Below are 26,168 nucleotides of genomic sequence, written 5' to 3'. Positions count from 1 at the left end.
AATCCTGAAAACCAGGAAGCAGGCTGGCTGGGGAATTCTGGGAGTTAAAATCTACGCATCTTAAAGTTGCCATGGTTGAAAAACTTAGCTTCGAATTCCAAGTCAGAGACTTAATCACCCAGCAAAAGGCAAAGAGCAGAGGAGCAAAAGAGTACTTAGAGAAAAGGAATCTATGTAGGAATAGGTTATTGCTTCTGAAGAGCTGGATTTTGGAAACTGAACCAATCAGTGGCAGCTGTATTGAGATACAGTTTGAAAGCCGCTTCCTGAAAGCAATCAGATAATCCCACACCTTTTGCAACAGCTTAACCTTACTCTAATCCTGCAACGGATGAGTATCTGAATATGACAATACCATTTTTTTTTAAAAAAAATCTCGCCTTTCCAGCTAGTCCTCGACATACAGCCATTTGTTTAGCGACTGTTAGTAGTTACAATGGCATCCGACAAGTGACAGGTGGTCATTTTTCACACTTATAACCACTGCAACATCCCCATGGTCATGTGGTCAAAATGTGGTTGCTTTGCAAGTGAGATGTATTTATGACAGTTGCATAGTCCTGGGGTTATTATGTGATAACCATCTGTAACCCTCCCAGCCAGCTTCCAACAAGCAAAGTCAATGGGGGAAATCAGATTCACTTAACGACCGCATGATTCACTTAACAGCTGCAGTGATTTGCTTAACAACTGTGGCAGTAAAGATCATAAAAGGGGGCAAAGCTCACTTTACAACTGCCTTATTTATCAACAGAAATTTTAGGCTCAATTGTGCTCGTAAGTCAAGGACTACCTGTATTCCTTTATGAGTTATTCAAGGTGGTAAACATAACTAAGGGACGCGGTGGCTCAGTGGGTTAGGACGGTGAGCTTGTCGATCAGAAGGTCGGCAGTTTGGCGGGTCGAATCCCGAGTGCCACGTAGCAGAGTGAGCGCCTGTTACTTGTCCCAGCTTCTGCCAACCTAGCAGTTTGAAAGCACGTAAAAATGCAAGTAGAAAAATAGGGACCACTACGGTGGGAAGGTAACAGCGTTCCGTGCGCCATTGGTGTCTAGTCATGCTGGCCACATGACCAGGGAGACGTCCTCGGACAAGCGCTGGCTCTTCGGCTTTGAAACGGAGATGAGCACCGGCCCCTAGAGTCGGAAACGACTAGCACGCATGTGCGGGGGAACCTTTACCTTACCTTTAAACATAACTAACACTCCTTCCTCCTCTTATTTTCCCCACAACAACTCTGTGAAGGGAACTGGGCTGAGAGAATGATAGGCCCAAAGTCACCCAGCCAGCTTTTGTGCCTAAGGCAGGACTAGAACTCACAGTCTCCTGGTTTCTAGGCCGGCACCTTAACCACTATATCAAACTGATTCTTTTGTAGATCAACTCTGCTGATGCTGAACTTTTGCTATTTGAATCTAGGTCTTTGCATATTATTTATACTTTCAGTACCTTAAATAATATTCATTTTGAAACATGGCAGCTTCAAACAACAAGTTACTTTTGGGGAAGAGAAAATACAGGTAGTCCTTAACTTACGACCACTATGGATCCCAAACTTTCTGTTGTTAAGTGAGACATTTGTTAAGTGAGTTTCCCCCATTTCAGGACCTTTCTTGCCACAGTTAAGTGAATCACTGTCATTGTTAAGTTAGTAGCACAATTGTGAAGTGAATCTGGATTCCCTATTGCCTTTTTTGTCAGAAGGTTGCGAAAGATGATCACGTGACCTTGGGACGCTGCAACTGTTGTAAATATGAATCACTTGCCAAGCATCTGAATTTTGATCATGTGACCACGGGGATGCTGCAATGGTTGTAAGTGTGAAAAACGGTCACAAGTCCCTTTTTTTTCCAGTGCTGTTGTAAGTTTGAACAATCACTAAATGAACTGTAATAAGCTGAGAACTACCTGAATATGGAAAGGTAAGGAGATTAGCCAGATGAACACTGGATATTCTCCTAAGTCAAGGCAAGACAGAAGCGGCCATTTTAGGGGCTTCGCAGTGCAGACTTCTCCTTTTCATCAGACACCTCTTACCTCTGCAATGCTGGTAAACTTTCTTGGGATCAGTTCAGAGCTGGGCTGATGGGTAGATTTTGCATCACTTCTTTCTTTGGAAAGTGATACCTGACTCCCAGGCATAGTCACATCACCTGGGATGTGGGGAGGAAGAGACAGAACTGAGCAATCAAATTTTGGAGTTATGAAGCCCACCCTTAGCTCTGGTGCTTCTAACCAAAGGAGAGGTTTGCTAGATATTCCAGAAAACTAGTAATAGTATTGCTAGATCCAGCCTATAGCCAGAGTCTTTTCCCAGCACACACTCCACCGTTGTGCTTTAGGCCAAGTGAAGGATAAGAGCAGGAACAGAGATCGCTTTGTTTCCTCAAGGGCTTGCATGGTGCCTGTGCTGAATGAGAGGGAGGGGAACCTCTCTTTCTCCCCACCTGAACAGAAGCTGAGTGAGCATCCAGTAGAGAAAAACAGATTGCTATGGATAGTTGTGGGTGGATAAATGGGAATGCCAAATGTATATGACTGCGCTTGCATATTATACAAAGTGAAAAGGTGACTTACTTTGGCTTTGTACATTTTATGAAAACAGTCATTTCGTTGGTATGTCATGGTTTATGGATTAACAGCCATTTAATCCGATTGCCAGATCAGTTCCATTTCTGGATTGGCAGAGAACTACACTGAACCATCAACTAACTCAACAACTTGGGTTCATATAAGCTAAGGGACAAACTTTCCAAGTTTAGATAGGTGAAATGCAGCCACTGGGTTTGTAGCCTCCTTCGTTGCTTCTTTGGCCAGCTTAAAAGCAGCCATCCGTACTGTTACTTAGTCTTAATGAACCAAGAAAGTTAATTCATCCCACCCAGGCTACTTCAGTCAAGACCTTTCTTAAATTTGTCTGTAGACCAAAATTCTGAAAAAATATGGTGGTTGGAGGTATGGATACATAAGGTGTGTTCCTGCTGCCCATACATTTTCATTTTCTGCAGTTCTGACTTGCAGCGATCCTTCACTCAACCTTTGCAATAAAGCTGTTATATCCTTAGCTTTGAGCTGTTTTTCCCCCTATATTTTTCATTTCACTGATTCTCCTGAAAAGTGGTTCTCATTCCAGACCCCAGACCGACTATTCCAGCCCAATCTCTTTTCTTGCATCACAGAACTGAAAAGTACCTTTGGAAAATTCTGTTTCTTTATCAGGGAGACTAGTTGATGCATTCTCCAGCTCCATAGGATCACTAATGTCTTCTGTATTTTTCATAGACTGGGATTCTTAGAAAAAAAAAGATCAACATTAAAGTAGAAAATACATAAAAGGTAAAGGTAAAGGTTCCCCCGCACATGCGTGCTAGTCGTTTCCGACTCTAGGGGCCGGTGCTCATCTCCGTTTCAAAGCCGAAGAGCCAGCGCTTGTCCGAGGACGTCTCCGTGGTCATGTGGCCGGCATGACTAGACGCCAAAGGCGCACGGAACGCTGTTACCTTCCCACCGGAGTGGTCCCTATTTTTCTACTTGCATTTTTACGTGCTTTCGAACTGCTAGGTTGGCAGAAGCTGGGACGAGTAACAGGCGCTCACTCTGTTACGTGGCACTCGGGATTCGACCCGCTAAACTGCCGACCTTCCGATCAACAAGCTCAGCGTCCTAACCCACTGAGCCACCGCGTCCCTTTAGAAAATACATACACCAAAGCAAAAAAAAAATACTGATGGAATTTGCAAAATCAGAGAAGATGACTCTAGAGGATTTCCATATTAATTTATGTCACACAAGTACTCATTATGGTTACTAGTGAGAGTGACCATCATTGTTCTATTAGCGCCATCCATCTGTTGCTTATCAAACATGTCTACAGCCTAAGGACTCATCTTCACAACCAGCTCTTGGACCAGCAGAATACTATGCCAGCATAAAATTTGCAGTCTCAGCTGGCAATCACTAACTGGCACAACTGCAATAGTGAGAAATGTTGCTATCCTTATTTATTGTGGAAAGGGCACATTAAAGAAAGGGTTTGGTTGATTATCCTATCTTGGTTGTCTAGGCTTCCACCAAATGTTACCAGCAAGTGGGAAAACAACCATTATTCACTTTCCTTAATATGGAGTTAGTGGAGAGATGACTTGTGACCTCTGGTTCTATGCGAGGGTTTTGCACGGGTTCATTCCAGGGGAATCTGACCACTAGCAGATATCCAGTGACAGTAGGTTAGCGCTATTTCTGAAGAGCATTCAACCTATGTTCAAAAAAAGCTTAATACATATTTAGTGCTATTCCACAACAGTGCTATACTCATAAGAAGGAGCCCACATATCAGCTGATAGCCTTCTTCTGTACACAGATTTAGCATTATTTCCAAAGAGCCCTAATTCATTGTTGAAAAGCAACTTATAATCTTGGGTAGGGTTGCACCATGAAGGGCAGCCAATTCGCTCACTCACTCACTTCAGTACACAACCCCCACCACCATCATAGCTGATCAACAGATCCAGATCTTTGAGTTAGGGATCAGCTCAAAGATTAAGAGGGTGGAAGATTAAGGAGGAGAGCCTATAACTGAAATGACCTATAGGAGAACAGTATCTGGGAATAGGAGGGACAATGTGTTATTCATGTCAACCTAAAATGCTGATAGGAGCTGCCTGATCTCACCCCTCCTAGCGGTTAGGGGCTGAAAAATAGCTTTTCTCTGTGGGCTGTTAGGCTTTTAAATAGGACATAATCTTATGCAGAATTGACTTGGGAGGCCGGTGTGTGGTGTAGTTGGTTCACATGGTGTGGTGGGATGGAGGGTTTGTTGTCACTGTGTGTTGGGGGGGAGAGAGCACGGGGGGAGGCTCAGCTAATCTCAATGTACACATGTTGTACTTTGACAATAAAGGTTTATTATTATTATTATTATTATTATTATTATTATTATTATTATTATTATTATTATTATTATTATCTGATCACACAATCTGAAGAATGGTTGGTAGAATTATATTAATGCCAAAGTCTGCTGGCTGCCTAAGGAGAAACCACTACTTTTTTTTTAAAAAAAAAGAACAAAAGTTCATGTGAGGTTGACCCAGGTATGAGTGGGAGGAGAGGGGATAAAGACTATGCTATTAGGATATTACTTAAAAAAAAGAGTTTGTCAAAATTCTTAGCTGAAATTCTTTTCAGAATTGGCTGCAATTTACGGATGGAACAATGGAAGCAGATAAGGGAAACAAGCAGCCATTCCAACTCACTTACCTTCTTTTTTATCTGACGAGCTCTGGTCTTCAGGGCTGTTTTCGAGGAAGATTTTGGAAGAGGGCAATAGGCTCACTCTTTGGAATCGAGCCTGCAGTTTCATCAGGTGGTGTGCCATTTTCTTCTCTAGCATGACTTGTTTCTAAGTAGACCAAGAGGGGAACCAACAATTATTCCAAGTATCTCTCAAGAGCTCTAAGAAAAGGACCGATGGCTAAAGTAAGGGAAATAAGAATAATGGAAATGATCAGGGAGAACCAGAGATCCAACTCTGAAGACAAATCTGATGTGATAGGCATCACCGAGAAAATTCAGGAATAAGAGCATGGAAATCCTCTTGAAAAAAACTTGGGTTAGAAAAAAATTAGAGAGGAACAGAAGCAATATTGTGGAAGGAGTTTGTTACAGACCACCCAAGCTGGCTGAAATGTCGCTTTTCTGTATCTAATGACCAGGCTTTCAAAGAGACACACAATAGGAATAGTACGGGATTTAAGTTACCTTGATATTTGCCAGGAATCTAACTCTGCTAGGAATCAAAGGACCAACAAATTGTTCTCTTATCTCATGAACAACTCCCCAGAGGAGTATGGAGAGAACAATTACTTTACCTGACCTTTCCAAGTCAGGTTCCCCCCTCACCCAGATTTTGTAATAATACATTTTTTTCTAACTAGATGCAGAACTTTTCATTTCTCACTGTTAAATTCCATCCTATTCATTTAGGACCACTGCTTAAGTGTGTCTAGATCTGAAGAAGAAAAGTGGGAGAACCTGGGGTGGGGGTGGGGGAGGAGAGTTAGGCCCGGGATATTGACAGGACCGTCTGCTGCCGGGAACGACTTCCCATCACCCAGTGCGCTCACACAGAGAGGGCCTCCTCAGGGAGCCGTCGGCTAGACAATGTCGGCTGGCGACCCCCAGGGGGAGGGCCTTCTCTGTGGGAGCGCCAGCCCTGTGGAACCAACTCCCCCTTGAGCTCCGGATGGCCCCGGATCTCCGGTCCTTTCGCCGCGGCCTTAAAACATTCCTTTTTCATCAGGCTGACCTGGACTGACGACAGGGATTTTTAAAAATGTTTTTTAATTTTTAATTTATTAATTTTAATTTATTTTATTGGGGCTGTTAATTTAATTCTTTTTAACTTTTGTATCGCTGCATTTTATTGTTGTTAGCCACCCTGAGTCCTTCGGGAGATAGGGCGGCATATAAGTCCCAAAAATAAATAAATAAATAAATAAAAGAAGGATCAGCCTAGAATACCCACACAACCACAAGCGAACTAAATCCCACCCACCCCCCCTTGAATTCCATTGACCCTTATCTAACCCCAAGCAGGTGTTAACCATTAGTTGACAAGATTCTTGTGCATAGCATGATTAGCAATAAACTAGTTCAGTTGGACCTTAACATGTGGGCCTGATCTTTCACACCTGACAAGATCTTTTTAAACCTCTTCTCTAAAGAGGAGGACCCAGCCTTCCCAGCTTCGTGTCACCTGCAAACATTGTGACTTAAACATTGCAAACTGGTGGCAATGCTTTTGGGGGCCAAAATGCAGTTGGAGGACGACATTTACGTCCCTGTGGATTAATAGGTTTATTTTAGTTTGATTCAGCTTGCAGAAGGAATATCTTGATTTATATCTGGGAATACTCTAAAATAACATGGCCAGACTGAGCAGAATTTGACTATTAAGAGGCCCCATAGCTATTTCAGCTTCATTACACAATAACACCCTTGCTCCTTGTAGCAACTTACCCGTTTCAGTTTATCTTCCTTGCTTTTCCGTTGCTGTTCTTCAATCCTCGCTTCTCGTTTAACATCATTACCAATTTTTATTAAAAGTGACATTTCTTTTTTTTTCCATTCCTGAAAACCAAAAATTGAGCTATTGGTTGCTCTTTCTCTCTGATAATTCAAGACAGTTATTGTTACTGATTTTTGGTATGCTTTCAGACAGTTTAGTAATAATCTTACCTAACAATACCTATCAGATTTATCGGTTTATAAGTCCCACATACCGTAGTCTGGATAGAAATTTAGGACTTGATGAATAACATGCAATTTCTAATCTGTATAGGATTGTGGCTAGGGTATCTTTGATCTACCTAGAACAGTGGTATTGCAAGACTTGAATATAGCTCCATAATTTTCCTTTTGTTTAAAATTTGCATATTACTACTTTTGCTTATTTTTTAAAGTATGTATTGTTCTAAGTTTGAGCACTCTCTTAACTGAAGAGACCATAACTCTGAAACCAAGGGGGATCCATCATTAACCACATCCTGAAAGGGTTTATTTGTTATTTAAATAAAAAATGTTAGCAGAGCCAGAGTAAAAAGTGATGAACAATCTGGCAAGCAACCAATCATGTTGGCAATGGATGGAAACTAGTCAAGGAGAGAAGCAACCTAGAACTAAGGAGAAACTTCCTGACAGTTAGAACAACTAACCAGTGGAACAACCTGCCTCCAAAAGTGGTGAATGCTCCAACACTGGAAGTTTTTAAGAAGAGACTGGACAGCCATTTGCCTGAAATGGTATAGGGTTTCCTGCCTTAGCAGGGGGTTGGACTAGATGACCTCCAAGGTCCCTTCCAACTTATTATTATTATTATTATGAAATGTGCTCCTAATGTTAATCCCCCAGGTCACTAGGCTTTTCACAGAGAAAAATCCATGGTTACAAGGAAGAAAAAAACCAGATCTTCCCAATCCTCAACACCAGCGATGGCAAACCAATGACACACCATGATATTTCGGGTATGTCCATCAATAACAACTCTTCTTGAAAGCATGCCCCATTGTGGAGGCTACAGAGGCCATACGAATATATGTGGCCTGTGGACCCTCTGAAAATCATGCAAGAGGGATGTGTTCTTGTGTGGCTCTGCAGCCTCTGAAAATTGCATGAGAACGGAGTGGTTTTCAAGTGGTTTTGGGAGGCTGAGAGGCCACACAAGAACATTTTCTGCTTCAAGAACGAAGGCCCCATGCAAGGTGGAGCAGCCTCAGTGCTGATGCCTAGTGCCATTGTTCCAAGGGTGGCCTAGATGGGGTAGCAGGGTGGAGATAGAGAATTGTTTCTCTTTTGTTTGGAGGCCGGGTGACATGTCAACAAAGTCAAAGTAGGCATTTTCCATATTTTTGACACACAAAGCCCAAAAGGTTCACCATCATTGCCCGACACCAAGGCAATGAGTAGAGCAAAGGACATTGAGATGGTTTGTCTATAAGAACACCCACACTTAAAGTCATTTGAAAAAAGGGGGATAGTGGCTCTTTTAAGACTAGCCGCTTTTGTTTTTATCACAAGCTTTTGTGCTTCAGAGCATAGTATTTTTAAAAGCAGTAAGTTAGGGTACCACAAATCTCTTCAAGGTAATTTTTATTCCAAAGGAAAACATGGCTATCTTTTGGAAAACATAAATCATTGGTGAATTATGGAATTTTGTAGGCTAAGTTATTCCATTTGATAAGGCAATAAGGATTTCCTTAAAAAGCAGTCTTAAAAACAAACATTGAATGCATATGCAATGCCATAAAACATCCAACATTCAGCATGGCTGGTATATGACCTTTTCCTATTCCCTTCTGCCCCAGACATATTACCTCTTCCATTTTCTTACGAAGCAGAAGCTGCTTTCTCTTCTCAGCCCCCTGCTTCTTTTTGTCATCTTGAGCCAAGCTGAGGCGGCGGTTCTCTTCAGCAAGCTCTTCAAGTTTTTCCAGTTCTTGGCTGAGTAGCTCTAAATACCTTTATTTTTTAGAAAAGAAATATGAAGAATTAAAAGTGTAGTAATGCCCATCTGAGATTCAACCTACATTCCCTTCTCTTAGATTTTGGAATATATTCCTGGGCCGCGGTAGAGAGTAAAGAAGATGAGGGAGGGTGTATCAGTTACTATGGCAACGAGCAGATAAACATTTTTTAAATCTGTATGAGGAGGGAGAGTTACATAAATCTCTCAGATAGACAATCCTTAATTCACATGATATATAAGAAAAGGAGAAGGGGAAGCAGATTCGTACTTGCCAGATTTTGTTACTATATTCAATCTTAAAAGTAGTGTCAGGTCTACATTGGGTCTTTTTCTTGATCTGGTCCACCTTGCAGGGCTGACAGATACCAACAGAAGAGAAAATTTGTAGCTTATCAAGACTGTGGGGTCATTGGTGCTCTTTGAACTTGGTTGTGTTCTTCTAGACATATCACTACCGAACTAGGTGAACTAGGTGACATATCAGTGCACCAAGGACCCCACAAACGTTCACCGTAAGTGGGCAGATTGGAACATGGACAACATATTGAGAGATATATCCCAAAAGAGCCTTGGTGGAGCAGTGGGCTAATGCCTCCTTAAGTAACACCAGCTGCCTGCAATTAGTGCAGGTTCGCATCCCACCAGGCTCAAGGTTGACTCAGCCTTCCATCCTTCCGAGGTAGGTAAAATGAGGACCCAGATTGTTGGGGGCAATAAGCTGACTTTGTAATAATGCCACTTGGGGGGGGGTGAAAGCCCTAATAAGCAGGCATATACATAGAATGAAGGCTACTGCTAAGCTTGTAAGCCGCCCTGAGTCTTCGGAGAAGGGCAGGATATAAATGTAATAAAAAAAAAACAGCAGCCCTCTGACCAATCATCATTGGCTCCCTCTCTACTCCCCAATAGTTGCTCAGTTCACAATTTTCTTTTCCAGATCAGGCAAGCCTGGCTCAAAAAAAATGGGTTGGCCTGTAAACATCCACCTAAGGCAGGGGTAGGCAACCTCGGCTCTTTTATGACTCATGGACTTCTGGGAGTTGAAGTCCATGAGTCGTAAAAGAGCCGAGGTTGCCTACCCTTGACCTAAGGCGATGCTTGAAGCCAATGCTTTAACTGTATTTTTTAAGATTATTTTTATTTTTAAAATATCAGGTTAAGGCAGCACTGAGCCTAATGGTTGCCAAAAAAAATGTGCTAGGGGCTTGTCTGGAAAGATAATTCTATTTTCTGCATAATATAACAGAAAAATATATATACAGTATCTACCCTTTGTGCTGGTCACCAGTGGAAACTCCTTTCCACAACAACATTTTTATTTTTTATTTTATTTTTATTCCATTTATATCCCGCCCTTCTCCGAAGACTCAGGGCGGCTTACAAGCTTAGCAGTAGCCTTCATTCTATGTATATGCCTGCTTATTAGGGCTTTCACACACACCCCCAAGCGGCATTATTACCAAGTCAGCTTAATTGCCCCCAACAATCTGGGTCCTCATTTTACCTACCTCGGAAGGATGGAAGGCTGAGTCAACCTTGAGCCTGGTGGGATGCGAACCTGCACTAATTGCAGGCAGCTGGTGTTACTTATACTTAACATTATTTCCCATTATTCATCAGTTTAAAACCAACCCATGACTACTCCATGGTGTTGCTGTACTCTGAAGCTGGTAGAAATGAAGACAAAGAGTGTTCATCCTGTCCCCTTAAGAAAGTGTTTCCCAGTGTTGGCCACTTTAAAATATGTGGGCTTCAACTTCCGGAATTCTGGCTGGAATTCCCCATACTGGCTGGGGAATTTTGGGATATGAAGTCCACATATCTTAGAGTTGCTAAGGTTGTAAAATACTGCCTTGGGGGACTAAGAGGGACTTAAAACAAAGGTGTCGTATCAATTATCATATCCTCTAAGCTACCAGCAGCCCTCAAGTCTGAGATTTGAAACTATTCTTTTGACTTTTACCTTGTTAATACAACACCGTGATTACCTTCACAAATATTTATGGTTCTAGCCTTTCTGCACTTCTAAGCACTATCTAAAAAGGTAAAGGTAAAGTTTCCCCCGCACATGTGTGCTAGTCGTTTCCAACTCTAGGGGCCGGTGCTCATCTGTGTTTCAAAGCCGAAGAGCCAGCGCTTGTCCGAGGACGTCTCCGTGGTCATGTGGCCGGCATGACTAGACACCAAAGGCGCACGGAACGCTGTTACCTTCCCACCGCAGTGGTCCCTATTTTTCTACTTGCATTTTTATGTGCTTTCAAACTGCTAGGTTGGCAGAAGCTGGGACGAGTAACAGGCGCTCACTCTGCTACGCAGCACTCGGGATTCGACCCGCCAAACTGCCAACCTTCTGATCAACAAGCTCAGCGTCCTAACCAACTGAGCCACCGCGTCCCTTAAGCACTATCTAGCTCTCCTTAAATCAGAAAGTAATTCTTTGCTATCCCATTGCTGGGCTCTGTTTTGTATCTATAGTTTTACTACCAAGTCATTGCTAAACGGTGTTGCTTTGATTCAAAGGTATCGGTTTATCATTCTAATTTTGCTATGCCCCCTTTTCCAAATGCATTGGCTAGTAATTAGAATTGAATGGCTGAGGCTTTGTTTGTTTGTTTGTTTGTTTGTTGATAAGAGAAAAGACGATACATGGAAAGAAGAGCTCTTTTGTTGAAATATCAGGGATGGGGATGCGTTTGTACTTCTTTTGATGAAGGGGGAAAGTAATTTATATATCTTTATTCCTTATTCTTTCCTTTTCTCTGTACTTTTTATTTTTTATACTTTTTATATTTTTCTTAGTTTGTGTTTTTTAGCTTTGTATTTGTAAACTTTAATAAAAATTATTATTCAAAAAAGAGAACAATGGTGATAAGAACTGTGTATATGTAGTGCAAAGAAGAGAAAGCTAAGAGGAGACATGATAGCAGTTGTCCAATACTTAAAGGATGGTCACAGAGAAGGACTGGGAATTCACTGTATGCACTGCCTGAAGGTAGGAAAAGAACCTTAGCTTTACAGAGAGAGATCCAAACTCAAAATACGGACAAATTTCCTGGCTATAAGAATTATGAAGCAGTGGAATAGCCTTGCTCCCAGAGTTGCAGGTGATCTATTACTGGAGGCTCTCAAACAAACATCGGGCAGCCGTTCACCTGCAATGGACTGAGGGTTGCTGCAGGGATTGGACTACAAGAGCCTGTGGTTCTATGATAAGACGGTGTAGTGTATGCTGGGCTGGCATACAGGTGTGTCAGCCGCATCAGGAAGCGCAGAGCTGGACAGCTCTGTGCAGGAACTACGTTCGGCGGGAAAACCGGATTTAAAGGGATTGGTTGCCTGGCCGGCGGGAAACCAGGTTTCAAACCTATTGGTCAGGCATTCACCTGGGCAGGTATAAAGCATGCCCAGGTAACCGTTGTCTGGCAGTTCAGACCACGCTACCTCCAGTAAAGATTATACACACACCAACACCTGCGTCTCATCGATCCGCGAACCCGACTTAACAGACTGGAAATGGGAAAGGGATGGGGATTTTCCTACATAGACCAAAACACACAAGATACAGTTTCCTGCATAGAGGTGCAAAAAAGGTTGCAAAAAAAAGAAAAGAAAGAATAATATTAATGCCCCTAGAAAGAGATGCGATGCCAGAATGCTGATTCCCAGCACAAGTTCATTTCAAGCAATTATCCACGATCGGCTCTACGATTAAGCAAATTGACACAATTACCTTGGGCAACATTTGCTCAGGGAACTCAGCAAAGTATCGGAAAAGAGAACCGTATGTACAAATGCCCATCCTCTCTGTTGCGTTCTTTACCTGTTCCTCATTACAGTTTCTTGCTCCTGTATTGTAGGTCTTTCTTCTTTCAACAGCCAGTCTCGGTATTTTGAGGTTTCTGCAGCCTCTGGAAGAACATGAGTGTCTTGCAGCTTGGTGACTTGTTTCTCCAGCATTTTCTGGAAATCGGGTAGGAAACAAAAAGTGTGCGATGAAATTAAGAGTTTGTGCAAGATGCTGCCACCATTTTGACATTATGATAATACCACATAATAGCCTGACTTGGGACCAAGGAACCTTTATGGCGTAATTCCTTCAGATTAGAATCAGAAAGTCCCCATAGGTTAAACAATATTGCTAAGAACTAAACACATGGCACAACATAGAACAAACCCATCAGAACAAGATTCAGTAGTCCATCTGCATTTAAAAGACAAAAGCCACTCTTTCAAAGACAGCAAAGTTCACGTTTTGGACAGAGAGGACTGCTGGTTTGAAAGAGGGGTCAAAGAGGCCATCTATGTCAAAACTGAACAGCCCTCTCTCAACAGAAGGGGAGGGATACAACATCATTTATCCCCAGTCTCCACACAGTCCTTTCAGCAGTTCCAAGAAGGCTCCACACCCATTTGCACTACTCAGGTGACCCTGATGACACAGATAAGCCTCCAGGTGGCCTCAACGACTCTCTAAAGGAATGCAAATGACCAACTGTCTACAAGGAGTATAAATCCTTCCATTCCCCACCATCCAGTCAGAGCTGAAGAAGCTTCTTGGATAAGAAGCAAAACATATTCCAAGAAAGAACAAGAAAGTCCAGTTGCCTCATGAAAAAGCATCTTTGGGTCTACAAATGATACTTTTGTCTTTGAAAATAGAAAGACATCTCTATACCCACACCAAGATCACAACCTACTAACTACCTTCCATGCAATGCACAGTTTAACTGCAGAAATCCCTACCAGCATGAGTGATGAAAACAACCAATTTGGGTGATTTTAAAATGAACAGATTTATCTGATCTTCAATGACTACTAATACTGATAGCTGTTTATTAAGTTTTGAATTATAGGCAGCATGCTCTATATATTAGTTTCTAGATAACCCGCAGAAGTCAGAAATGAGTATTGCTATTTAGTCAAAGGTGATGAGGTTCCCAAATGCATCTAGAAAGTAGGATCAGATGAACTGTGGGCTTGATCCAGCCACACTCTTCCTGTGCTCCATACCAGCTAGATTTTCTGAACAGTACATATTCAATGGATACTAAAACAAGAAATTATATTTGCAATATTCTTGTTAGCATAGGAGGAAACGTCAAGTGGTTCCAGAACTTACTTGTTCTCTTAGGTAGTGTTTTTCAAACTCCAGCTTGCGGGTGGTCAAATACTGTCTATATTCATTAAATTCCTTCAGGGTGCACACAACCTAAGTAACAAAAGGTGTAGCAGCTTGCATTGAGAAGCTTACCAAGCCAGTTTAATGCTTATCATTGCAGCAACATCAGAAACACAAAAGGAGAAACCTAATCCAAAATGTATCTAGGTCTTGCTTCTGATAAATACATTTAATGTGTTTGTCTAAAATGTCACTCTTATTTTCTTAATATATTTTGTATGCCTCTCTCTACTTCCTAGTCCAGGGGTAGGCAACCTCGGCTCTTTTATGACTCATGGACTTCAACTCCCAGAATTCCTGAGCCAGCTGGCTGGCTCAGGAATTCTGGGAGTTGAAGTCCATGAGTCATAAAAGAGCCGAGGTTGCCTACCCCTGTCCTAGTCCAATGAGAGATTCCAGAGGAGTTTCATGAGGTGTTCTAGGCACCATCATTAGTATTGGAAATTGATCGTGATTAGGAAATATGTGATTATACTTATTTAATGTATGTATACTAATAAATGCAGAATATACTGAAAATAAATATTCCCAAAATGTCTGAAAAAGGTGTATCATTTTAAGTATTTCTTTATTAAACTCTGACCTTGAAAATACAGATAGTCCTTGACTTACAACCACTTGTTTAGTGATTGCTTGAAGATACAATGGCACTGAAAAAAGTGACATAACCATTTTTCACCCTTATGAATGTTTGTCACATTTATGACATTTTTCACACTTATGACCATTTCAGCATTCTCTGGTCACATGATCAAAATTTGGATGCTTAGCAACTGACTTATATTTATCATGGCTGCAGTGTCCCAGTGATCACTTTTTGCAACCTTCTGAAGAGCAAAGTTAATGGGGAAGCCAGATTCATTTAACAATTGTGTTACTAATTTAACAACTTAACTGTGGCAAGACAGGTTGAAAAATTGAACAAAACTCACTGAACAATTGTCTCACCTAACAATGGAAATTTTGGGTTCAATTGTGGTCAAGGACTAACTGTGGTTAGGTTTAATTGGAATTTAAACCATCTAATAGTGCATAGAATCATATTCTGGAATCTGGCTTCCACAATGACTTTGCTTATCAGAAGGCTGCAAATGGTGATCATGTGACCCTCAGAACACTGCAGCCGTCATAAATGTAAGTCAGTTGCCAAGCATCTGAATCATATTCTGGAATCAGAATATGTTAATACTATATATTTACACTAGTAGCTTAAGGCATAGCTATGTGATAAAGTTCATGAACAGCTTTACAGATGTGCTACTATAACAATGGACTTATATTTTTAATGGACTATTCAGATATGCCAAATGTCATTTAGTATTTGCAACAATTATGATTATATGCATTGTTATGTCACAGATTGTTAGAGATTGAGGGGTCATTAAGTTTATCAAATGTTCTGTTCGGGAGTCCCATACCACTGAAAGGCATTAGGGTTTTCCCCCCAGGATGCTAATATAGAGAATAGAACTTATTGTGGCTTAAGACATTAGCTCTAGAGTTGGATACTCCTTTTAAAGGCAGCAATCTTCATTTTTGTGCAAATTGACATGAATCATTCAACGATCAAAAAAGGGAAAGGGAAAGGGAATTGAGCTGAAATGCAGAATGCAGAATGAAGAAAAGTTCGTTGAAAAGGTGAATGAATACGTCCCCACCCATTTATGTACTTGCATGGCATTCTGAGTCAAATTTAAAATATCTGAAACCAATGTGAAATATATCCATTCGTCTAACATTAAAAGAAAATAACTTTGATTAAAACATGTTGTTTTTCAAAATCATTCAGTAAAAACATACCAAAATCCATAAAGTGCTCAGCAGAAGCCACAATGTGCTGGTCGCTTGTGCTGAGCATAAGTGATATGAATAAGAGACATGGACAAAATGCCTGCAAATAACTAAGCATCAGTGTACATATTGTTTTCAATCTGTAAGCCATGAATACCTGTTGAGTATGTCAGAATTGGGGAAAAATAGACTTGGATGTGTTGGCATGCTTTCCGCATCTGTTTGCAAGATTATTGCAATGAATCCTACACAAGGTCCAATTTGAGACTCTCTGGAGAATTTTCCAAGAGTTAGGTCCTTGTGTCTTGACAAGAAAAGTCTATTTTTCCAAAAAAATATATAGACATTGAAGGCACCCACTCTGATAGCAGCTCCAAGTTCAAAGTTTGTATTTAACATCACAAATAGACTTCGGAATAAGACTGTTATTTAGTTCAAGGTGTAATTTTTCTTCTACCATGTTACTGATTGTTGCTTTAATAACTTTAATAGTTATTGCAGAATGGAAACAAACTTACTTTGTTTTTGTCAGTGATCAGGCCAGACTTTTTCAGTCTTCGAAGATTGTCTTTACGCTTGTAGTAAGCACGCAAGTGGGGGTCATGAAGACTTTTGTATTCGGGGGCCATGATCTTACAGTACGGATCACTCAGATCAAAAGTAGCTGATGGCTGATAAAGCTGCAAGAAACATAAAAGTTTGATGAGAACAAAGAAAGAAAGCATCCCTCAGAACTTATTGGGATTCCCCTCTGGGGAAAGCACCATGTCTAATCTATCAGTGGCTTGAGAAGTCACTAAGAAGTATTAGGAAATGTTATGCTAGGAAAGAGCCTATGAAAAAAAATTACATATAGAACTATGCCAAAGAGTCCTTCTTTGAGGGAGATGGATGATTTAGAAATAGATAGATAGATAGATAGATAGATAGATAGATAGATAGATAGATAGGTAGGTAGGTAGGTAGGTGGGTGGGTGGGTGGGTAGGTGGGTGGGTGGGTGGGTGGACGGACGGACAGACGGACAGACAGACAGACAGACAGATAGATGTAGGTAGGTAAGTAGGAAGGTAGGTAGATAGATAGATAGATAGATAGATAGATAGATAGATAGATAGATAGGTGGGTGGGTGGGTAGATAGCTAGATGGGTGGGTGGGCGGGTGGATAGATAGATAAATAGCTAGCTAGCTATACAGTAGGTAGGTAGGTAGGTAGGTGGGTGGGTGGATAAGATAGCTAGATAGATAGATAGAGTATTCCCACACTGGTTTTTACTAAGAAAGGTAGCTTCAAGAGAAAGTGCCAGGAATCAGAAAAATTAAGGGTTCTTTCCCACTTCTATTTCTGAATTTCTTTCTCAGGATGGTTTCAGTTTTTAAAAAAAATAACACTGGGACACTTCTACAAGTTTTTATGCAAAATGCCCCATAAAAACGGTTTCTTGTTCCATTCTTTCGTGTTTTGTGTCCACAACATTTCACGGAAAGCAGAACTGAGATAGTCTCTCTTCACCTTTTCACCCAAGCTTGCTCTGTAGAACATGGTATTGGAGCCAGGCAGAAATGGGATCTTCATGAAAAGTGGCATGTCCAGAATTTGGTTGGGTCCCACAACTGGCATTTGTTTCCCAGGACCCAACTAGAAGAAGAAAAAACACAAAGGAAGCATGTTATTCATTATCTGTTTTGCATAACTCAACAAGCAGCAGTAATTTGCTTCAGTAGCTTTTTAAGATCTCCAAGAATATGCACAAGATTTGATCCATTAGTTTTGATTTGGTCTCCTCTTCCAAGACAGGTTTTGTTTGTTTTCTTGCTTGTTTGTTTATCGAATTTATTTGTCACCAATCTTGTGGTTCTGTTGACTCTGAGCAGCTTACATCAAAATAAAACCCACAAGCATTCAACAATTATATGTTATGCCACATGCATAATAATACTCTTGGATGTGTCCTCCTAGGGGCCTTCAAAACTGTCTGCACCATTGCATTCGGGATCAATTGTACCTTCCGAATGCTCTTCAAGGGTAGCCCATGTAGAGAGCTGTCAAAGGAGTAAATCAAAAACTCCTTATCAGAGGCCGATGAACCGTGGTTCATTTGACACATGGTGCACAACAGGTAAAAGAAAGAAAACCCGAAACGTATTCTACTGTAAAAACTTTAATCAGAAAAAAACAAAGAAAAACACTTAACTGACTACATGCTCTATCTCACCAGACAGCACAGAGAGAAAAAAAACAACTTAAAAAAACTTTTTGTTTGGACATGCGCACGGTAGTAGAGCCAGACATGAAACCAAAACATGGTTGAACATGTGACACTCACCATGGTTACAATGATAACATAACAGCACAGCTGGCAAAGAGCAGACTGCAACGTGCTTAGCTGACAAACACATAAAAACGCAGTGACAAGAGCTAAGCGCAGAGCCTCACATCTAGAAAAGAGTACAATTGGTGCACTGCACAAAGTGGTGTGAAGGGTCTACAATCCATGACTGCCACCTGCTCTTCAAGCAGGAGTCATGAATCTAGGAGAACCCCCAAGTTGCACACTGGATTTAGTTGAGGTAGTGCCACCCCATCCAGAACTAAAGATGATAAGCCTCTGGATCCCCAGGCTCTGCATACCCACAGCCACTCCCTCTTACCAAGGTTCATTTGAAGCCTGTTGTCCCCCATCCAGGCCCCCACAGCCTCTAGGCTCCACAAATTTTCAGAACACAACTGTATTTACTGCATTTTCCCCATTTCATTCATCTTTTCTCCAAGAAGCTCAGAGAGAAACCAATTTTTCCTTGTCATACATTAACTTGGCTATTGGGACTTTATAAGTTTTGATTACTTTTACATATTTCTTAACATGCCCTATTTGTCTGGGGGAAAATAATCTTTATTTCCTAGTCCAAGTAAATCCCATTATATTTATGCCTTTTACATAAATAAATATTTCAGCAGAATTTACAGACACCTTGCTTGGCTTCTGACAGACGCCAAGGCTCATCTAATTTTTTAAACCTGTTCAGTTGTTTTAATTAAAGAAATAAGCATAAAATCTAAAATGCATCAATACAGCACCCCTCAATATGAGAAATGAAGTATATTACATAAATATCATTGTACAGAAATATACTGCATTAAACCAGAAGATGGAATAATAGATGGCCTATCTGGTTAGATTTAATATATTAAAGGATTGAGCTTGTTCTATATTGGTGTTTCTTATTTATTCAGTTTCTATGGGTTCTTTTATATTTCATTATTTATCTTTAGTTTCTTCAAACATCACTTATTTACTTACTACGTTGTATATTCTTTTTGATCATATTAGCAGTGCTATATTTTAGTTGTACATCATAATTGCTACAATCTACCAATAAAAAGGGACGCGGTGGCTCAGTGGGTTAGGACGCTGAGCTTGTCGATCAGAAGGTCGGCAGTTTGGCGGGTCGAATACCGAGTGCCGCATAACAGAGTGAGCGCCTGTTACTCGTCCCAGCTTCTGCCAACCTAGCAGTTCGAAAGCACGTAAAAATACAAGTAGAAAAATAGGGACCACTACGGTGGGAAGGTAACAGCGTTCCATGCGCCTTTGGCGTCTAGTCATGCCGGCCACATGACCACGGAGACGTCCTCAGACAAGTGCTGGCTCTTTGGCTTTGAAACGGAGATGAGCACCGGCCCCTAGAGTCGGAAACGACTAGCACGCATGTGCGGGGGAACCTTTACCTTTACCTTTACTTACCAATAAAAACTATAGAGGCAGGACTAGTTTCTTACTCCCCAAACAAAAACAGCTCAAACCACCAATTTCATAATAGAGCTGGGAAGGATTAATGTTATCAAGTAAAATATGCCCAAAAAATTCCACCTTTTTTTATATTCATGTAAGCAAGTAATTGGGACGCGGTGGCTCAGTGGGTTAGGACGCTGAGCTTCTCGATCAGAAAGTCGGCAGTTTGGCGGGTCGAATCCCAAGTGCCGTGTAACAGAGTGAGCGCCTGTTACTCGTCCCAGCTTCTGCCAACCTAGCAGTTCGAAAGCACGTAAAAATGCAAGTAGAAAAACAGGGGCCACTACGGTGGGAAGGTAACAGCATTCCATGCGCCTTTGGCGTCGTCATGCCGGCCACATGACCATGGAGACGTCCTTGGACAAGCGCTGGCTCTTCGGCTTTGAAACAGAGATGAGCACCGGCCCCTAGAGTTGGAAACAACTAGCATGCATGTGCGGGGGAACCTTTACCTTACCAATAAAAAAATTAAAGGTTAAAAACCAGATCACCTTTCCTTCCTCACATAGGCTTCATTAATATTCCTATAAACTAAAAGTTGTGTACGGCCACATTACTGACTTGTCTTTAAGTGAATGGTTACATGTTAAATAGCTAGCTGCCATGGCAGGCATTTTGTGACAGCACCCATTACACACACAGACACTCACACACTCAAGACACCCCTCTCAAAAGGGGTCATCAACCCTAAAGCTTTGGGGATTTCTTTTGAGTCTTCTTTAGCAGAAGCAGCTAAAAGATGTTCCTGTTAAACTCGTGTATTCAATTTTTCTTCTTAGTGCAGTTTCTCAATCTTGGCAATTTTAAGACATGTGGCTGTCAATGTCCTCATTTCCCTGGCAATATGCTAGCTGGGGAATTCTGTGAATTGAACTCCATACATCTAATAAGTTTCTGAAGTTGAAAAATACTGGTCTGAGCTATCTCAAAGATGCTTTTTCATGAGGTAACTGGACTTTGTTTTTCTTGAAGACATTTTGCTTCTCATCCAAGAAGCTTCTTCAGCTCTGACTGTTTTAGGCCATCTATGTCAAAAATGAACAGCCCTCTCTCAACAGAGTGGGAGGGATCTGACATCATCTACCAGTCTACAACACAGTCCCAACAGTTCCATGAAGGCTCCACACCCATTTGCACTATTCCGGTGACCCTGAAGACACAGATAAGCTTCCAGGTAGCTTTAAAAACTTGCTAAAAGAATAATAATAATAATAATAATAATAATAATAATAATAATAATAATAATAATAATAATAATAATAATAATAATAATAATAATAATAATAATAATAATAAAACAGCTGTCTGCAGGAGTATAAATCCTTCCATTCCCCACCATCCAGTCAGATCTGAAAAAAACCTCTCGGATAAGAAGTGGAACGTCTTCAAAGAAAAACAAGTAAGTCCAGTTGCCTCTTGAAAAAGCATCTTTGGGATAACTATGACCTGGATGTCTGAGAATCTCCATAGACTGGTCTGAGCTACTTACCAAAAGGAGAACTAAGCTAGTAAATAGAATAAGCCCTAAGTTTATACGGAGAGCCAATTTGGTGTAGTGGTTAAGGCATCAGGCTAAAAATCAGGAGTTTAGGAGTTCTAGTCCCATCTTAGGCATGAAGCTAACTGGGTGACCTTGGTGCTGTCAGACACTCCTCCCTAGGAAGCATCCACATATCTTAAAAGTTGCCAAGGTTGAGAAGGAACACTGTCCCACTGCAATAAAAAGTTGGTTCAACTGCAGTTTTTCCTCCCCCACTTACTTCTATCACATCCTCTTCAGGTTCCATGGCCTCAAGTGCTGTCCGGGCACTTTCTGTTAAGTAATGTCCCATGGCTGCCTTTAGGACCCCTGGGTTGGGGTACGTCATCTTGATGGTTCACGGTGAGCTGCTGCCCTTGGAGGACATAGCTTCCAACTGCCACCTTTTAGCAACCCTTCTAGAACATTCCTAGACGTTGTTAGCAACAAAGGTTCTACTAGTTTGGTCCTAGTTGCTACCTTCACATTCTCTGTGGAGCTTTCAACATCTCACAGGAAGGAATCTGATGCTGGAATCCCATTCTGTCAAGTGATCCAGATGCTTCCTTACTTATACGACGTAACATGGAAGCAAAACTGTTGCGTGAATACAGTAATCATTATACAGTGGTTACTCAATGATACAAGATACTTAGATCATAATGAATCAGGTATTTCTTGAGTTTATTATTTCAGAAATGAGCCTCTTTGTTGTGTCAGACTGTCTAATGGGGTTGATGCTAAGTGTAGGGGCAAATTATCGAGAATAAAATCTCCAATCTTGACTTGATTCCTTTCTGTCAGTGACAACTAACTCTATTTCTATCCTGATTTCAAGCACCTATGGCTTGTTAGGATGCTGAGCTTGTCGATCAGGAGGTTGGCAGTTTGGCGGGTCGAATCCCGAGTGCCGCGTAACAGTGAGCGCCTGATACTCATCCCAGCTTCTGCCAACCTAGCAGTTTGAAAGCATGTAAAAATGCAAGTAGAAAAATAGGGACCACTACGGTGGGAAGGTCACAGCGTTCCATGCGCCTTTGGCGTCGTCATGCTGGCCACATGACCACGGAGACGTCCTCAGACAAATGCTGGCTCTTTGGCTTTGAAATGGAGATGAGCACCGGCCCCTAGAGTTGGAAACGACTAGCACGCATGTGCGGGGGAACCTTTACCTTTACCTTTTATGCTCTGCATAAGGAAGTATGCTGAATGAAATAAAAAGCTTCTCTAGTTTATTCTTGAAACTTAACATTAAGAAAACCAAGATCATGGCATCCGGCCCTCTCAATTCCTGGCAAATAGATGGGGAAGAAATGGAGGTAGTGACAGATTTTATTTTCCTGGGCTCCAAGATCACTGCAGATGGGGACTGTAGCCAAGAAATTAAAAGACGCTTGCTCCTGGGGAGGAAAGCAATGGCAAATCTAGACAGCACACTAAAAAGCAGAGACATCACCCTGTCAACAAAAGTGCGTATAGTCAAGGCTATGGTCTTCCCGGTTGCAATGTATGGCAGTGAAAGTTGGACCATAAGAAAGGCTGAGCACCAAAGAATTGAGGCCTTTGAACTCTGGTGCTGGAGAAGACTCCTGCGAGTCCCTTGGACTGCAAGGCGATCAAACCGGTCAGTCCTAGAGGAGATCAACCCTGACTGCTCTTTAGAAGGCCAGATCCTGAAGCTAAAACTCAAATAGTTTGGCCACCTAATGAGAAGGAAGGACTCACTGGAGAAGAGCCTAATGCTGGGAAAGATTGAGGGCAATAGAAGAAGGGGACGACAGAGAATGAGGTGGCTGGATGGAGTCACTGAAGCAGTAGGCGTGAGCTTAAATAGATGGTAGAGGACAGGAAGGCCTGGAGGAACGTTGTCCATAGGGTCGCGATGAGTTGGACACGACTTCGCAGCTAACAACTAGTTTATTCCCAGAATGGCTATCCAAATGCCAAGAATAACAGCACCTCCCACTTATATTCTCCAGAAACTAGTACTGAGCTACATTGCCTCTGGATATATCCATCATGATTAGTAGCCCTTGATAGCCTTATCCTGTATGCCAGACATGTCAAACACAAGGCCCGTGGGCCGGATCCAGCCCGCAAAGTGGTTTCATGCGGCCCACGAAGCCATCCTGGAAACAGTGAGGGAACGGCCCCCACTGCCTTGGCCCTGGCCCAGAGACCCTCCTTCTGCCAGATACCCTCATATCTGTCCCACTCCTGCCCAGGCCCCCATAGGCACCCTTGATGCGAACGATGTAGAGCTGGCCACGCCCATCCAGTAGGCCATACACACTTTAGCCATGCCCACCCAGTAGGTCACGCCCACCCAGGCCACACCCACCCGGCCCTCTGAGGGCAACCGCAATGCTTATGCGGCCCTCAATGAAATTGAGTTTGACACCCCTGCTGTATGCAGTTCCGATTCTTTTGAAACCATCAAAACTGATATAAAAATGTACCACTGCATCTTGTGGCAGTGATTTACATGTAGTCAGAATTCTATATTCTAGTTGAGCTTTTGGTGATCATAATGGCTCATGAAACCCTCCAAATCACATATACCCTCCATGTAGTAAGCTATGACTCCCATATTTTTATAATCCAGGTTGGAATTCGAGGCACCATAAACCAAGACATGGTGGGGGGCTAGTTTGGAAAATGAAGCTCAGCTCACCATGGAAGTGTTCCCAGCCCCATTTATCTTGGTTCATTAATTTCTTTTCAGTTCTACATCCTCCTTCCTGAAAGATGGTAACTAGAGTTGTAGCAAGAATCTTGTCTGCAACTGTATGATGAAGTCGTATTCAGATTTGTATTTTTATTTCAACCTTTCAAAACTTTCAGTGCGTTACACTTTGCCTACATTTTCACTGATTTATCAGTCATCTACTAACATGTATTTCCTGTCTGGCCAACATGTTCAATGTAGCCTGTTATCTATAATAAAGCTGGGATCTCTTTCCTGGTGCAATCACTTTATTCAGTACATTTGGATTCATATTTTGGGAGACTGTTAGAATCCAAGTGGATTTCTTCACCAGCAAGAATAATATGCTGTTGAATGAGGACTTTTGCTTTGAAACTAAATAGCTTTGTGTTAAAAAGCCCGAGACAGGATGTGCTATACATCCATGATGAAGTGGAGCTCAGAGTCAGACACCTTGTGGCTAGATGGGATGCTGTGATGAAGCTTTAGCTAATTCAACACTTCATCTCAAATTTACATATCTTCATGGACAAGGTTAACAACTTTTGATTTTTTAAATTTTATTTTGGTTGACAGCTGTAAATCCAGATGCATAAGAGACCTAGAAAAAAATGCATGTTATTAGAAGGACCAAAAATAGTCAGGCAAACGATATATACATAAAAATATACACAGAAATACGATGTATGCTCATTGACACAGACGCACACCCATTTGTTCCAATAAAAATGCACAACGTATTTATTTTTTATTTGTTTGTTCAGTTTCTATGTCCTCCCATTTCAGTCAATGACTCTGTGCAGCTTATAATTCAGAAAATATATTACAATTATACTTTTAAAAAGCATTTTAAAACAAGAAAAAGAAGAAAACCAGTAAAAAACAACATTAAAAACATCCAATTCAACATATACATATAATGTATTTGGCCAGTTAGCAATATAGCCAGGAAATGGGGCCCTTGGCACATTCAGCATCCCAGGCTTGGAAACCCAGCCAGGTTTTTATGAAAGGCTAACAGTGTTGGGGCTAACACTGGGAGAATGTTCCACAGACATCTCAACATAGGAAATTCGCTGCAGGGACACCTCACTGCAGGCACCAGATGGTTTTGAGACCATGTGCCCAGCTCTTAATCTGGTGCTGTCCCACCGACCACTGCTGCCCTCTGACAGCCCACTTGCCCACCCACCCGGCTCTCCATCCAGCACCCACAGCAAGTTTCATACAACAATAGAATCTAAGAAGCTGACAAAGAGATCAAGGCAGCCCTCCTCTCCTATTGTTGCTCCTGTCCATTTATCGTTTTTCCCTGAAAGTAAGCCCCCCCCCAGAAAATCAAGCCCCAGCTTGATTTCCGGGGGTGGGCCTAATATGAGCCCCACCAAAAGTAAGGCCTAGTTTGGGGTGAGGGTGGGGGTAGGGGAGGGCAAACTTGCCCCATGTGCCCTGCACCCACTTACCTTATCGGTAGGACCACCACCACAAGACCTCCCATGCCCAGACACTTGGCAAGCCATGTGGCTCATCACGCCAGTGCTGCCGCTCATGGCAGGAGGTTGCACAGTGCTTTGGGCCATTGTTGCTCATGGCAAGAAGCTGAGTGGTGGAAACGGCCCAAAGCACCAGGCAGCGTCCTGCCACAAGCGACGGCAATGGCCTGAAGAGCCGCTCGGCTGCGCAGCGGAAATGGCCCGAAGCACCATGTGGCATCCACTTGGCTTCTTGCTTTGAGCAGCAGCAACGGCCCAAAGCGCTGTGCTACCTCCTGCCATGAGCGGCGGCACTGGTGTGATGAGCCACACAGCTTGACAAGTGTCAGGGTGTGGGAGGCCTGGCCGCAGCAGTCCTACCAGTAAGGTAAGTGGATGCGGGGCACATGGGGTAGCTTCACACACCCCCATGCCCCTTAGAGCGGCAATGGCGCAATGCGCCACATGGTGTCCAGCCACAAGGGGCAGCAAGCAGCTGCTAAAGAAGTCAAGCAGTGGCATGACAGGTGTTGGGGTGTGGGAGGCCTGGCTGTGGTGGTCCTAAGGTAAGACACCCCCAAAAGTAAGACCCAGTGCCTCTTTTGGAGGCAAAAAAAATGTAAGACTGGGTCTAATTTTCGGGGAAACATGGTAGTATGCAGAAGCAGACTGCCCATGCCA

The 26,168-nt window shown here is 42.1% G+C and overlaps 1 protein-coding gene across 1 annotated transcript in view; it reads right to left on the bottom strand.

Annotated features, from left to right (window-relative positions):
- Nucleotides 1–21,657, bottom strand: part of FSIP2 (fibrous sheath interacting protein 2) — a gene marked incomplete at its 5' end in the record, with an annotated part of 67,381 nt that extends 45,724 nt beyond the window's left edge. Inside the window, 10 exons of the mRNA XM_081313074.1 lie at nt 2,039–2,154; nt 3,194–3,292; nt 5,261–5,402; nt 7,022–7,132; nt 8,875–9,019; nt 12,847–12,986; nt 14,146–14,235; nt 16,515–16,676; nt 17,509–17,634; nt 21,550–21,657. Coding sequence (XP_081169200.1) covers nt 2,039–2,154; nt 3,194–3,292; nt 5,261–5,402; nt 7,022–7,132; nt 8,875–9,019; nt 12,847–12,986; nt 14,146–14,235; nt 16,515–16,676; nt 17,509–17,634; nt 21,550–21,657 — 1,239 coding nt within the window. The remainder of the gene's footprint in view (nt 1–2,038; nt 2,155–3,193; nt 3,293–5,260; nt 5,403–7,021; nt 7,133–8,874; nt 9,020–12,846; nt 12,987–14,145; nt 14,236–16,514; nt 16,677–17,508; nt 17,635–21,549) is intronic.
- Nucleotides 21,658–26,168: the final 4,511 nt, after the last annotated feature.

The sequence above is a fragment of the Vipera berus genome (assembly GCF_964194415.1).
Source record: "Vipera berus genome assembly, chromosome: 1".
Lineage (NCBI taxonomy): Eukaryota > Metazoa > Chordata > Lepidosauria > Squamata > Viperidae > Vipera > Vipera berus.
Note: the sequence above shows the minus strand (reverse complement) of the source record. Positions and strands in the feature narration are given on the sequence as shown.